At 41.5% G+C, this 15,654-nt stretch overlaps 2 protein-coding genes across 2 annotated transcripts in view; one reads left to right on the top strand and one right to left on the bottom strand.

Annotated features, from left to right (window-relative positions):
- Positions 1–13,474, bottom strand: part of fndc3ba (fibronectin type III domain containing 3Ba) — a 49,957-nt gene extending 36,483 nt beyond the window's left edge. Inside the window, exons 1-3 of the mRNA XM_079369746.1 lie at positions 13,246–13,474; positions 12,923–13,094; positions 12,167–12,297 (exon numbers count right to left, since the gene is read on the bottom strand). Of these exons, the coding sequence (XP_079225872.1) occupies positions 12,167–12,297; positions 12,923–13,094; positions 13,246–13,261 (319 nt within the window). The 5' untranslated portion in view covers positions 13,262–13,474. The remainder of the gene's footprint in view (positions 1–12,166; positions 12,298–12,922; positions 13,095–13,245) is intronic.
- nceh1a (neutral cholesterol ester hydrolase 1a) overlaps positions 1–15,654 on the top strand; it is a gene marked incomplete at its 3' end in the record, with an annotated part of 204,343 nt that overhangs the window by 55,956 nt on the left and 132,733 nt on the right. The gene's annotated exons all lie outside the window — the stretch shown is intronic.

Genomic DNA, 15,654 nt, shown 5'->3' with positions numbered 1-15,654 from the left:
TCTAAGAGCAGTTAAGTTATTTTACTTCTCCGTATTAACATTTTTTATGTTTAACAAAAATGCCACAAGTTCAATATTGCTGAAGTGTAAATTGTGTGTGGCACTGGTATGTGCTTCTCTTTTTTAAAGTGGATTTTTACTTGTTTTTATTTTTTGTATCACTGTAAAAGTAGTTGTGTGCATTACTCGACTCCAAAACAAATTTACCTACAGGGACAGTGTGACATGTATAATGTGTTGTATCGTGTCGTGTCCATCGTATTGTATTGTTTCCTTTCACATTGTATTCTATCCTATCTGAAATATCTATTGTATTTGGTCTCCTTGTTTCTATTGCATCGTAATGACTTATCAATGTGTGTTTGACTGTTTCTATTGCATTGCATCAAATCTGTCATATGGCAAATATATTGTGTCATCATTTACATGTATATTGCATGACATTGTCTCCATTGTATCCTGTCAAATTGTATCATAATGCCGTATCAACCTGAAGTGCTATAATTCACTTTTATTTGCAGTTGGAGCATTTCAGACTCTGCTCTGAGAGACTTTGACTTTAGGGCATTTTGTGTGAATTATTTTACATTTCAGTTTTGATCTGAAGTCTTAAAGTTCATAAAGATACATTTTTATCAAATTCAGCAGTACTTTCCAACAAATCGTTATCATGTAAACACTCAGTACAGGTTTAGTCCAGTGATACGATGTGTCTCAAGGTGATTTATCAAACTCTAATCAGGAGGACGCATGGAAGTGTGTGTATTTGTGTGTGTGTGTGTGTGTGAGAGAGAGAGAGAGAGAGAGAGCGTGTGTGTGAGTGTGTGTACACATGTGGGAGTCTTTCCCCTGTGTGATCCCAGCAGATGAGGTTTTTCCGACCAGAGGAGGTCTGCTTTCTCCATCTGAGTCTTACCACTGTAAATCATGCAGGATGTGCGCGTGTGTGAAAAAGTTACCCAGTCACTTTGGCGAGTGTGTTAAAGTGGTACACAACTATGACGTCCATCAAATAGGCAAATACACACACTATACAAGTGTATCAACTTGTTTTTGTTTCTAATAAATCTGTGGAGCATAAGATGAATGGGAAACTGTGTGTGTGTGTGTGTGTGTGTGTGTGTGTGTGTGTGTGTGTGTGTGTGTGTGTGTGTGTGTGTGTGTGTGTGTGTGTGTGTGTTGCTCTGACAGGTTCCGATGAGGAGAGGGCCTTACTGTGCCGGGGGGTTCACTTATGAGTCATGGCAACAGTGATGTCATGGAAGCACAACCTCAACTTGACCTCTCTGCATGTGCGTGTGTGTTTTAGAATAAAGCAACAAGAGAGGGAGCATTTACTTGTGTATGTGTGTGTGTGTGTGTGTGTGAGAGAGAGAGAGCGTGCACAGGTATCAGGTTTCAGGGTGATGGTTGACTGGAGGAGGGGAGTTAAGCTACTGTGTTAGCATGATTGTGTGTAAATGTCAGTGTGTTTGCATGTGTATGAGAAGAGTTCAACAGGTGAGGCACACATTATGCATCACTTCTCGACACATTGGCACATTGAATTTTTTCTTTTTTTTTTTCCTCATGCACACACTCGTCCCCTTTCATCCGATTGAACCCCAATGAACTTTTTCCTCTTCTGATGGAATTAAAGCAGAGTCAGACACGCAGCTCCAGACATGAACAGCTCTTGTCAGCTAACGGGCTGACCCAGCTTAATCCTCCCATTCATCACAGCTGAGCGAGAAAGGAGAATATTGCCTGCTAAACTCAGTCGTCTTGTAGCTACTTGCCCAAGGTGGCTAAAACAAGAAAGGAAAGAAAGTGGAATTCCATGACAGCATGATTTTCAGCTGTCACCTTCAGCAAACACCAGCTGTCAAAAATCAAACATTATCGACTTCAGATTAACTGCTTGTGTGAAGGATCATGGAAGATATTAAATTCTAATTTTCTCTGACCCTGCAAACTGTTTTACTTCAACTTCTTAGTTTTTTCAGGTACTTCTAAAAGATGCTGTTAATTTGTAGTTTTTCCAAGATCTACTCAGGACTACAATTAGCGTAAACAATGGTCAGTAAGAGGTTGGAAGTTAAATTAATTTGATTTGTCATCCAGATGAAAAGAAAAGAAAAGAAAAAAAAGATTGTAAGATAATATTAAAAGCTCCAAAAGAAAAATCTAACTGAATGAAGCAACAAAAGCCAGAAATACTTTAAATCCAAATCTCTGTTAAGATATAAATCAAACAATAATAGACACCTGTAACAGGAGTTATTATATAAACACTACCATATATATCAGCTTATAGTTCTATACAGAGCTGTTAATGATAGAAGCTGACCACTTGAACTCTTTTTGCATCAAGTGAAAATATTAAATTCTCATCTGCATCATTTTGGGCATTGCAAAGAAAGAACTCAGCAGATTTCAGATTTAAGCCAAGCTCAGCTAACCCCTTATACGTTGTAAGAAAATGTGCTTATTTTCCTCAACATTCCCTTTAAGAACTGAAGTTTTGATTCTGTATTGTGACCTGAAACTCATCATTCCTCAACAGCTGATTCCGGACCAAAATGGCGTCCAAGTTATTATATATTAACTATAAATAACCTTGATTTAAGGATAACATTATGCAACCAAGTACAGCCCAAACAAATCTACTCTGAACCAGACAGCCTGATATTTCAGCGCTCTGAAAAAATAAAGTTGGCTAACCCACTAACTGTGACAGAAGTGAGAGATTTATTTAATATTTCAGTAGACCTGTAATAACGTTTGAAAAACACTCCTGCTTTACCTCAACGCTGAGTGTTATGGCTCGCTGTGGTCTTTGGGTCCAGCTGTTTTAGCATTTAATAAAAAGTACGACCACAAAGAGTCGACGCTGACGGCTGAAGCAGAAACTGAATCTCTTCCCAGTGTAACTTCAGATACACACAGACGCACACAAACGTAAATACACAGTCCTCTGTCCTCACTGTCCCTCACCTCCTCTCTTTTCTGTTTATGTGCCGCCCACGCACCCTTACTTCCTCTCCTCGTCTGACCTCACATCCTGTCTGTGTCTGACTGCCTGTCATTGATTACTGAGGACAGCCAGACGGAGCGAAGGAGCGCAACGGATAGCAGGAAAAGAAGAGGAATGAGAGGGGGGGGGGGGCAGCAGCAGCAGCAGGTCGAGCCAAAAACAGGCGAGAATGGGATTTAGAGAAAGAAAGAGAGACAGTGAAGGAGAGAGAGAGAGAGAGAGAGAGAGAGAGAGAGAGAGAGACAGAGAGAGAGAGAGAGAGAGAGAGAGAGAGAGAGAGAGAGAGAGAGAGAGAGAGAGAGAGAGGTCAGGCAAGAGGAGTCTGAGTAAGAGATTAGGTACAAAAACACAAGGAAATTGAGAGACAAAGAGCGAGCCAGGGATCAACAGAGAGGAGGGGAATAGAAGAGATGAAACAACAGAGGGAGAAGATGGCTTGGGTCAAAGTGAGGCAAGGATTAAACGAAGTTCAGTGACATCATCAGTAAGCGCGGGGCACGATGCCGACTGATCTCTATGCCTTCAGGTATCTTCTGGTTTTCATTAGACAATCGTCTTTGAACAGTTTTACCAACACTGTAAGTTTATCACGTGGCATAGTTTTTCATCTTTTCAATCATTTTGGTAAGTTAAGTGACTGTAACGACAATAAACACAAGCCTCAGGTAGCTTCACACACACACACACACACACACACACACACACACACACACACACACACACACACACACACACACACACACACACACACACACACACACACACACACACACACACACACACACACACACACACACACACACACACACACACACACACACACACACACACACACACACACACACACACACACACACACACACACACACACACACAAGCTTTGTTACCTCAAAACAAATGTTTATTTGAGATAGAGTTGCAGTTGACATTTCTCCAAACATATTCATCTTCAAAGGCATCATCTATGTTTTTTTATTGAAGACCCAGATTTTTTCGAACACAGTTGCTCATCTTTTGTACTTTTGAACTCAAACAGAAGAATTTGTGGCAGCCTTTGAAGAGCTCCAACTTGAAGTCAACGAAAAAAAACGTTAAAAATGTATGCAAAAAATAAATAAAAATAAAAAATAATCCATATTTCTTCCAAAATGCTGGACACTTGAAATAATTCCTCCCTCTCCTCAATTGCAGGTTAAAGCACATTTTTATGAACATAATTTGTGCTGTGCTCTCTCAGGGTTTCTTTTTGCTCCACTATTCCGTCCCTCAAATGCATGGACATTTTTACAACATATTTTAATGTCACATGGCCACAAACTTTAAAATTTGTAATGTCACAAGCAAATAGAGTCACAGTACAACTGAGTCACTTTGACAGTGAGGAGGTTACATTCCTCCTGCATGACGGCCTGCAGCTCTGAGACGCAGCCTGTCTGCAACTGGGACAAAAAAAGACCTTTAAGACTGAGAGAAAAATATTTGAAAAATGTGGCAACGGCCGCTCACTCAGCCCCCGCTCAACACACATGCGGGGCTGCAGGGTTTGTGTGTGTTGTGAAAAGGGAACAAAGTGAGATATGATACCCATATGAAGCCTCTAATCAGGGAGAACAAAGGAAAGCTAAGCTGAAAGGAAATTGAGGTAGGGCAACAGAGGTGTGGAGATGAAGAGGAGCAGAGGGGACAGGAGAAGAAAGAGGGAAATGGCGGTAGAGAGAGGCTAGACCTCGGATTCCACACTATTATCATCTGCTGCATAGTGAGCATTCCATCTGCTCAACAGCTGGGCTACACACACAACCACACACACACACACACACACACACACACACACACACACACACACACACACACACACACACACACACAAGGCAGAGAAGTCGTTGGGACATGCCTGAAATTATGGTTGTCATGGTGAAGGTTTGGTTCTCATGGCCAGAGCCCTAATCGTTTATAAAGGGGATTAAAGAGAGAGACAGACCAAGAGCCTGGCACAGGAAAAAGAACAAGAAACAAGAGGAGCACAGAAAATGGGAGAGGTTGGAGGCAAAAAATCTCCATTAATAATAAAACTGCTAATCAGACAGACATGCAAATAAGAACTTTAGTTTGGTTATCTTTCTGAAGAAATCTGATTTATTGGACTTTATGTTAATGAGAAATCCAGTTTCCCTCATCAGGGGAAGTTATCACAGCTTGATTTCTGCGAGAAAAAACCTGACTTTTCCCATTTCTTAAAGTATAACATTAATAAAAGTAATTATAGCAGAGAGGGTAAGAAACATGATCACTGCTTCCTTTTGTCAAAAACAATGAAATGCAAAGTCAAACTTATCCTAAAGTAAAATAAATAAGGCTCAGTTTAAACACATTAAATTACAATCTCCAATCCGCTGCCACGACTGAATTTCTCCCAATAGTGGGGTTTAATGTGTGCATGTAAATGTAGACGGAGAGACACAGAGAGACCTTGTCCACTGCAGCACTCTCACTATGGCGAGAGATGAGCATCGCCACATGCCAAGCGACACATAAACTCTCTCCGCTTTTCCTAGAAGAGCACAAATGTGTGCACATGTGTTTATGTAAGTGTGTACGTGCAGCAAAACAGCACAGCGACCTGGCCAGGCAGTGAAGGATTATGGGGGATGAGTTTCTCAGAACCCTGACCCCATCCAACCCTGCTCAGCCAGAAAAAGTCTTGAGAGAGTGATCGCAGACTGGCAGACGGAGAGACTGCAGAGGCAGAAAGAAAGATTGACAGAGGCTGAAAAAAGGAGAAAGGCTCCAAAACAGATGGGGAGACTGGGACAGAAGAGTCTACGTCTGAATGACTGCTGAAAAAATGCTAATTGGGCCTGTTTGTTGTGGATTACCACCCATCCACATCAAGCTGGCAATATATAAAAAAAAGCTTTGTGTGTGCCTTAAATTAAAAAAGAATAATGGGATAATATAAGGGAAATAAAATTGTTATGTGACTTCTTGTCCAATGAATGCAAAATGCCAGCGATGTATATACTGAAATCATTATCATTTAAATCTTCTTTGTGTGGGTTCAATTGCAGGAAAGCCTCACATTGCCAAACTTTATTTTCATAGTTTTCAGACTTACAAATTAAAAACATTTTTTTTGCGACAGACGCCAAACAAAACTTGTTAAAGTTGGTGTTTGAGTTGATTTATTCTGATTGTCACTTAAAAATAATTATTGATTACTTGGTGTAATGACCAAGACTCCTTTTTCGACATGGACGTAACAGAGCTCAGAGGTTGTCATTCAGGTTCATGTTCGCGTGCCATAAATAACATTGTATAATATACAAACATAGGACTTTCACAAGGTTTTAAAAATGCCTTTACAACAGTGGTGTCCAAACTTTTTTTCTTGCGGGCCAAAATTGTCGCGTTAGAATCGCTCACGGGCCACAGGGTTTTTTTGTTAGTTTTTTTTTAAATATTGGAAGGAACTTTTTGTATTTTGACCTCTTCAAAAAATAATGAAAATACACAATAACTAATTGCAGTGGGAAACTGTTGTGTTCTAATGTTTTGGAAAGAATAGTCAGGCTTTTATAGGTCCCCCTCCCTAACATGAAAAAGAAAAAAAAAAGAACGAAAATCTTCTGATTCTTCGATTTGAAGTCAAGAGCCACAAAAAATCCACTCAAGGTCCACAAATGGCCCCCGGGCCACACTTTGGACACCCCTGCTTTACAATATAAGGTACAAGATCAGATTCATGAATTTCAAAATCAGTGGTGAATCATTCAGTGGTTATGAGTCAAAACACAACGAGCAGCGTAAATAACAGGTTCTTAACGTTAATTAAAGACCCATCCGTTTCATCAATTTACATAACAAGAATTGCCCCACTTATTTTCTGACAGGCTGTTTGTGACAGGATATGAAGCTGGTACTATCAGTTAGTGGTTACTGGAGTACTCAAGCTATTAAAAGGAGAGGCAGTTAAAGCGCTAATCATGCAGCATGTGTGTATGTATTTTGTCTGTTCAATTGATTTTTAGGTTAAAGTCAGATTCAACATTTCTAAATCAATTTTGAAGCAGAGGATGAAACATGTATTATCATGAAACCGAGACGTGTTTAACACAGTGCGGTTGGGTGCTGTAGTTTGATAATGTAGCCAGTTTATCGCTTGTATCACAAGGTTCATTCAGCTGTAAAGCTGGAAATGTCTGCTGTACTCATTGTGATTGGCGAGAACTACCTCCCCTTCTAATCCCTCCAGTCCTGTTACGTGATATCAGCGGGAAAGACATTCCTCTGCTGTTAAAGCCATCCCTTGTTCTCTCATTTTCTGTACATCCCCTTTTATTTCTGCTGCATTCATCCCAAAGTTCCTGTCCTCCATTTCTCAGCTTTCTCATTTCCTTTTGGTCCTTTTCTCTACATTTCCTCTTCTAGTCTCTTTCTTCCACTCCACTGCCCTCCATCTTGCCCTACAAACATGGCCGTATTTGGGTTTGTGGGAAGGGGTTAGAGTGTGTGGGTGGGGTGGGGTCGGGTGGGGGCTGAGATTATCACTATGGCGATCCACATCAAAACAGTCGACTAAGGGATGGGTGGGAGAGTGTTCCAGTCCTGTTAGAGCAGGAGGAGGGTCGTGAGGAGGATGTTAATATAAGGGCTGAGTCATGAGTCGGTCAAAGGCTACCAGCGCTAACAAGGGTGACATCACCAAAACCTTACAGGACGTTGGGATTTTATAAGCCTCCTCATGACGCTGTCATTGTTCTAAAAGTGTCAGTTCATTGGTGCTGAAATTTAATTGGTAGGAAACTCTGTTAGGGTCAAGTATAACGCAGCACAGAAAGCAAACTTTGCATCCCTAACAAAGAAGACACACACTTATGTCATCTGCATAGAAAAGCAGTTTCTCTTTTATAGTACTGCTTTTTTGTCACCTGATATTTTCAACTCATTAGTCCTCATTACTTTTTTGTGATCAATTACTTTTTTTCTACTTTACACACAAATGCAAAGGCATTTTTTTAACAAGGAAAATATATGAATATATATATTAAAAAAATAAAATTAAACCCCAGCTCAGCCCTCATTACTTGAAACATTTTTTATTTGGAATTTGAACCATATAATTCAACTGTCTAATAAGGCACTATTTATAAATGGGATGAGCTGGAACTTACATTTTAATCGACCATAACTGGGAGTTTTTTCAGGGTGGCTGTGGCTTAGCTGGTAAAGTTATCGTCTCTCAAACCGGAAGGTCAAGGGTACAATCCCCAGCTGTGTATGAATGGTATAGTGGTTTACCAACAGCATTGACCTTCTCACTTATACCCTTCCGTATCGCATTTTTTTTTTTGTAATACTTAGACTTTTTGCGGAAACTCAAAAGATGTTTATTTGCCTCTTCCACTGATACCGCTATTACATGTGGTATCTTATGGAAATCAAGTGACAAATAACTTCTCGGATATATAGCACATTTTCTGTATAAATATCTTCTTGGTCAGGTAGGTAAAAGTGTACTTGTGCTGGTACTGTAATAAGATGGTATGAAGTCTGCAAACGAAAACAAACTGTTTATTTGAAATGACAGGTGAAGAAGAACTGTATGTAAATATGACACCATCATTTCAGCGAGTATGGGACAGGGAGCGTTCCAAGAGTAGACAGACGATTAAATTCTAGTCAGGTTATCCCTGTTTCCAAATATCTTTTTTGGCAGATTGTCTTTGGCAAGTTCGGAATTTTTTTTTTTGAAATACATCTGGTTTACAATCACTATGTCAACACCGATGATACATGAATTACTTTCCCTTATTTTGGTAAGATGAGATGATTGTGCAACTGAAAACTGAACTCCTTTGGGATTTTAAAAGCACATCAGGAAAAAAGATGAAACATTTTAAACTATCAAGAACATTGTAGTTAAAAGTTTCCTCTACATTTACAACACTTGGGGAATGACGTAGAATCAAAGATGGAGGCGCTAAGGGTGCTGGCCCATCTGTTTCTGCTGAAATCCCAGTTTCTCGGAGTGAGAGACAGGATCTGCGGTGGTGATGATGCAGAGCCAAGTTGGAGGAACAGTGGGGACGGGGCCCACATCTGTTTCTGCTCAGCAAGCAGCACAGTTCTATTGAAAACGGGCCTGCAGAGCTGACATTACTGGGCAATGGACACTGTGCTCGCCAAGTCAGCCTGCTGCCTTACTGGCACTGAGGCAATAGCCCCACACACACACACACACACACACACACACACACACACGGCAAGGGCATCAAGGGCAAAGCGTGGGCGGCCGTATGTGTGTGTGTGTGTGTGTGTGTGTGTGTGTGTGTGTGGTATTCAGGGTTGAACCAGACTGGGATGCGTCGAGCCAAGCAGCAACTTAGTCGGAATGTTTGTACTCAGCTCTTAAACTCTCCGTCTCTCTCGTGCTTTTTATTTCTCCGTTCTCTGTGATGTTGGACTTCTGCTTCTTCTTTATTCTCCACACTGACCCTCTGTCCATCTCCCTCCTCTCTCATCTGTCCTTCAAATCTGCATTCCTCTGCCCTCCCTCTTCCTCCACTACCTCCCGCCAATCCTCTGGACCCTCATGCTCTGATTGTTTTACAGGAAGCCCAGTCACGGGATGTTTGTGCATACGTCGGTGTGAGTGCATGTAGGTGTGTGTGTGCGTGTGTGTGTGTGTGTGTGTGTGTGCGTGTGTGTGTTGTGTGATATATCTAGCTGACTCAGCCTGATCTCCAGCCCAGTACTGAGATCCTGGCAGACCAGAACAGACAGCAGACGACACGCTGACATGCTCCTGTCTGTCATATGTGTTATTGTGTGTTTAAGTGCAACATGAAACTGTTAAACTCAAACACTGAGTTGTTGACATCACTCGTCTTTTCCTGCTTTGGCGCACATCTAATAAGAAACTCTGTTTACATGTAAGCCTGAAGAGTGTGTGTGTGTGTGTGTGTGTGTGTGTGTGTGTGTGTGTGTGTGTGTGTGTGTGTGTGTGTGTGTGTGTGTGTGTGTGTGTGTGTGTGTGTGTTCGTGTGTGTGTGTACTCTGAGAAGCTGTGCACACTGCCTCCTCTGTGCCTAGGTTTTGTATCTGTATATGGGCACACTTATACATGTGCAGGTTTAAAAGCATTTCTTTATGTGACTAATAACCCAATGTTACATCTCCTGCTATTTAACTATTGTAAAATTGTCTGTTCATCAGCACATCTTATTAAAGATCATGTTGTCCCTGAAAAAAAAACTCATCAAAATGATAGAGAAGGGCAACAACCGCGTGTTGCCATGACAACTGACAGCATGTTCAGTGGACTTTATGATGCAAAAAATGTTGCTTAGGAACTTTTTATTCAGTAAGAAAAACTAAAATACATTTCATCTCTGTTGGAATGAAGAACATATCTCAACGGCAAAAAAATAGATAATCTTCACCGACTGAAGAGGGGGAAACGGGCCAAAACATTTTAAGAAACAGGCTGCAAGTTTTCAAACAAAGCAAATTTAAAAACAGATAGAAAATGTACGAAAAGAGAGGCATGCTTTACAAGGGGCAATGTGCTGCATAAATAACTCAGTGTGCAAATAAGTTGATAATGCAAAGACAGGACTAAACAAATGTATACACCAAACGCAACGGAAAAACACTTCTTATGCATGTATCTGAATTTGCAAGCACTTTCCTTATGGGAATCTTTGGAGCCGTTGTAATGTGTTTACAGCTGTGGACCACTGTCGAATAGAAACACAAGAAAATAAGGCAACAGCATGGTGAGATGCAGCTCAAGGTAGGCGAGCGTGTGCTTTGTTGGTAATTTCAGAGAAACGAACCAATCAAATGCCAGTGAGTTGCGTTTGAATTCATGCTGCCCATCCAGCAAATCACCCTTAGTCATTGACAAATGTGCATTCTGAAATAAGCACAGCAAACAAACTTTTTTTCAATCCCCCAAAAATATTTAGCTTCATGAAAACGTTGTTAGCTTCTCAAACCTTATTCTTCGTAGATTTTAAACACATCTGATGAATTTAGGGAAACAGGCACGCACCCACAGCTGCCACATATGTATTATTCCTCTGATGTGACGCCATGCTGAAAAGGATTGAAGTTATTTTGATGACGAGAAGGGTAAATTAAATAAAGTGTCTGACAGCTACAAAGAACAAGTGGATGACCTAACGTGTCTCTTTATGCTTTTTCTGTCATCACTTCTGCAGAAGAAGGCGTGTTGTGTGTGTGTGTGTGTGTGTGTGTGTGTGTATTTGTGGATAAATGAGATATTCTGCTCTTTTTAATAACCTGAGCGTTCATCTAAAGTGTAAAAGTTTTTTTTTTTTTTATTTCGATAAAGAAAACACAAAGTGTGAGTGTGTGTGCGCCCTCATGTCTTTGCTAAAAGCACTTTTTGTGTGTGTGTGTGTGTGTGTGTGTGTGTGTGTGTGTGTGATAAGGCTGTGGTGTCTAAATCTTCGCTCAAAGGTTTCCTTCATCTCACGCAGGGCTCTACAGGTATGTGGCTCTCCTCCCCCTCCTGTCTCCCCTCTCAACCTCACCCCCCACCCCCACCTGTGGCTCAGCCTTCACCAACAAGGCTGGTATTGTAGGGAGGGTAAAACGATAGTGCTCAGGGACAGGTTCAGCTATGTGGTTACCCAGACAACCCCCCCCCCCCACACACACACACACACACACACACCTCAACACCTCCTCCCCCCCTCAAACGGATCCCTTCACTCCTGTGAGGTTGCATGTATCCATTCATTCTTTTTGGGTGACTTTCCTCGAGATACAAAAATGTGAAAGAGGAGGAACGAAAGGTGTGTTTTATCTGGCCTGCCTGAATGCAGAGGAGGACTGAGGCTGAAGAGGACAAAAGCAGTCACATAAAATGAAGGGAGGAAGGAAAAGAGGCCCTACACTGATAGCAAAAAAATGTAAGCAATAAAAGAACCACAACTTTACGATTTGTGAATTCGGATTCTTCTTGATCATTTAATCATCTGTCCTTGTGTATATGTTGTGTCTGCAGTGCAGCTGTGTGTCCTTGTTGCATCTCTGTGCATCACATTTATTCATGAAGAAGACTTTACAACACACTGTGAAGCCAGTGCAAATTCTGCTCTCTGTGAGGGTCTGACCTACCTTGTGTGTGTGTGTCTGGTTCACTGTTTCGTGGACTGCTGCGGAGTCGTCTCTCCGGCTTCTTCCCACCTGGGCTGCCGACTCCGCCCCCCGACCCCACTGACCCGAGCGACGTGGCGTGTGATTTGTTGCTGTGTCACAAACAAATGTGTAAAGGTATTTCATGTTAGTTACTGTACAACTTTGCATCTTGAATTTCCATATTCCATTCATACGGCGGTGATCGAGCAATTGAGATTTTATCGACTTTAAAAAACTGAAAAAACAACCTTGATTGTACTGATGCAACTTTTTGTACCTAAACTCAGGGCACTAATCAAAAACCAAACCTCGTTCCAAATATTTAAGACTCTGTGTGGAGATGTTTGTGGACATTTGAAGTCAGGGGAGATGTGGCACAGTTACTGATAACAGAAACTAATAACTTTATAAAGACACTGACAAAGAAAATATAACTTAAGTGGATCAGTCAAGTCAGGGCTTATGCCTAATCTTCAAACTAATCAAATCAGCATGATTGCTGACATCGCTCTGGCAGTCTAAAGCAGCCATCATATCAACCACATGAACGTGTGTAATTAATGTGCGAGTCAAAAGTGTTCAAAAACAAAAATCACTGTTTCTCAGAATAGGTTATTGTGCAACAACAACAATGAAAAAAGTAACTTTAAGATGCTTCATTGTTCACTTACATCCGTGAAGTACATTGAGATAATAATAATCAAAACATTAAAAGTACAGAAGCCTTAAGGTCACCTGTATCCGTTGTGTGCTGGCCCCAGGCTGCCCTTATACAGAGTGGAGGGAGGAGAGTTAAGTCGATTCTGTCGCTCTAGTTGTCTCTGTTCCTTTATCTTCTTGGGCTGTGGCTTACTGTACGTCTCCTCTCTGCCTATGAAGTTAGACATCCCATAAACTGGGATGATTTCTGTAGGATGACAGGAAAGGAGAACCTGTCAGACTCAAAGATCTTTGTGAAGCTTATTGGTAACTTGATTAATAATTGGATTTCGTAATTACTCATAAAACCAAGTCAAGAAATCGAATAGTAGAATAACGTGCAGTCAGCATGTCAGTACCTGGATCACCATACATGGGGGGAAGGTGGTGCTGGTAGTACTGGTGGGGGGACAGATCCCCGGGACTGACAGGTGGATAAAAAGAGTGGGAATTGGGGATAAAATGAGGATGGGTCAGGTAAGGGGGGAGGTGGTGTGTGGGAGAGAGGGCGGGAGAGTAAGAGGGAGGGTAACACTCTGGAGACTGGGGAGTCACAACAACCCGGCGGACCCCTGTGGTATCCTCCAGCACCTTCAGGAGACAAGGTGAGAGGAGAAACAGCGGTCAGATTAAGCAGTATATACTGTATATACATAAATGTAGCAGGAATTTCACAGTTAACAGTAAAGTTCGAGATTTTGCACTTTGTCGTCTACAAATGGCAGTGAGACATGTGTCTGAGTTGTTTAAACTTTTGCATCAACAAATCAAGTCAGGACAGGTCAGTGAACTGCACACAGACTGTGCTGCTGCTAAAGGCTCTGAGCTTCTGAAGAGGGCTTTCCAGAAGCAGAAATCAGTCTTAACTTCATTTTTGAACTTCAATTTTGCATAACATTAATATTTTTTGAGAAACAAGAGGATATTGTGCTGATAATGAATAAGAAGTTGTTATTCTATCGTGTCCATTTGTTATCATGGTTAAAAAGATGACAGCTGTCAAAGGTTTCATGAAGAAAATGTACTTATCCTCATATTAAAATAACATATAGTAACATAGTATAAACTAAAATATTTAAGATCATTCCCTTGCGATTCCTCAGTTGTATGAGGAGATCGGTCTCAAAACGTTGTAAGATCACAGCTAACAGTACGTTAGCTTGACCTAGCTTAACGTTTGCACAAATAAGGAAATGACCAACACCTCTAAACCTCACAACATAACATGCTAAATATAGCTTACATAAAGTGACCACTTAGAGTCCACAAAAATGTTTTTACAATGATGCATACATATCTTCCAGGGTTAGCCAATCTGAGCAGTATTTTTTTGTTCAGGGAAAAACACATTGTCACCTTGAGTTAGCTAACAAGAGTCGAATCAATTTTCTCATTCAACTTTTGGTAAGAAAATTAAGTAAATGCATTTTTATTCTTTGTCTAACTAGTCCTTTAAAGTTTAAATAGTCTGCCTATAAAGGTCTCAGAGCACCTGCTCTTACAAAATGACGCTGTCAATCATTTTGTAAGCGCAGCTCTGTGGAATGGGGGATATCTAATAATGGAATGAATTAGATGATTAATTAAACAACTGAGACATTATGCTAACAGGACGTTGCAGCCTTTTTAGAGGGGAAAACATGAGCTGCAATGTTGTCATCAGATTGTGTGCAGATTTCAATAACAACAACTTTCAAAGAACTGCCTCAAATTAACATAGATGCCTTACATGTGTTCACTTACACACACACACACACACACACACACACACACCTACACACACACACACACACACACACACACACACACACACACACACACACACACACACACACACACACACACACACACACACACACACACACACACACACACACACACACACACACACACACACACACACACACACACACACACACACACACACACACACACACATTCCATCTATTCAGACATTTTCACAGGCCTGCATTCCAAGCAGAGAGCAAACACACACTCCCTGTAGAGAGGGGAAGTCATCTGATGGTCCCTAACAACAACAACACACCAAAAAAACACTACCCCGAAACCTCCCACACTGGACTCAGTTCCAGAATACGACAGTAAAAGAAAGAAGGGAAAGTATTAAACAAGGTCTGGGTGGGAGGACGATGGTTAATCCAAGTGGGAAAAGTGTGAGTGGGGGGGGGGGGGGGGGAGAGTATAAGAAGAGGGGGAAGAGGAGGCCCCCTATTTGCCCCTAAACCCCTTCCCCTGCAGCAGAGGAGAAAAACAGATTGTTGACAGGAAAACAAGGGCAAAGTCCCTGCAAGAGTACATGTGGATCTGACTTACGTACCCACGCAACATTTACTGGCAGGGAGACACACACTCCCACAGACACACATTCCATCTAATACAAACTGGAAGAGACCCACAAATATGCATGAACATGTGCACTCACAATGCAGCCATTAGTACAAACCACTAAGAATACACACTCGAACACACACGTGCAAAATCCATCTGTCAATGCACAACTTTCCACCACAGCAGCCTATTTCTCCATCCTTTCTTCCACCCCTCACCCCACAAAAAAACCCTACCCACCCAGCACTGCCTCTCTCCACTATCAGCCTTGTTTATGTGAGAGTGACAGTGTTTCCCGCTCACACTTGGCTCAGTCCCTGCTAACACACCCACACACATGCAAACACACACCCCCGCTAAGCCAATGACCTGGCTTCCACTGCCATAGGAGCACAATGTCACCACATGCAGGCCACAGA

This window comes from Symphodus melops, assembly GCF_947650265.1.
Source record: "Symphodus melops genome assembly, chromosome: 19".
Lineage (NCBI taxonomy): Eukaryota > Metazoa > Chordata > Actinopteri > Labriformes > Labridae > Symphodus > Symphodus melops.
Note: the sequence above shows the minus strand (reverse complement) of the source record. Positions and strands in the feature narration are given on the sequence as shown.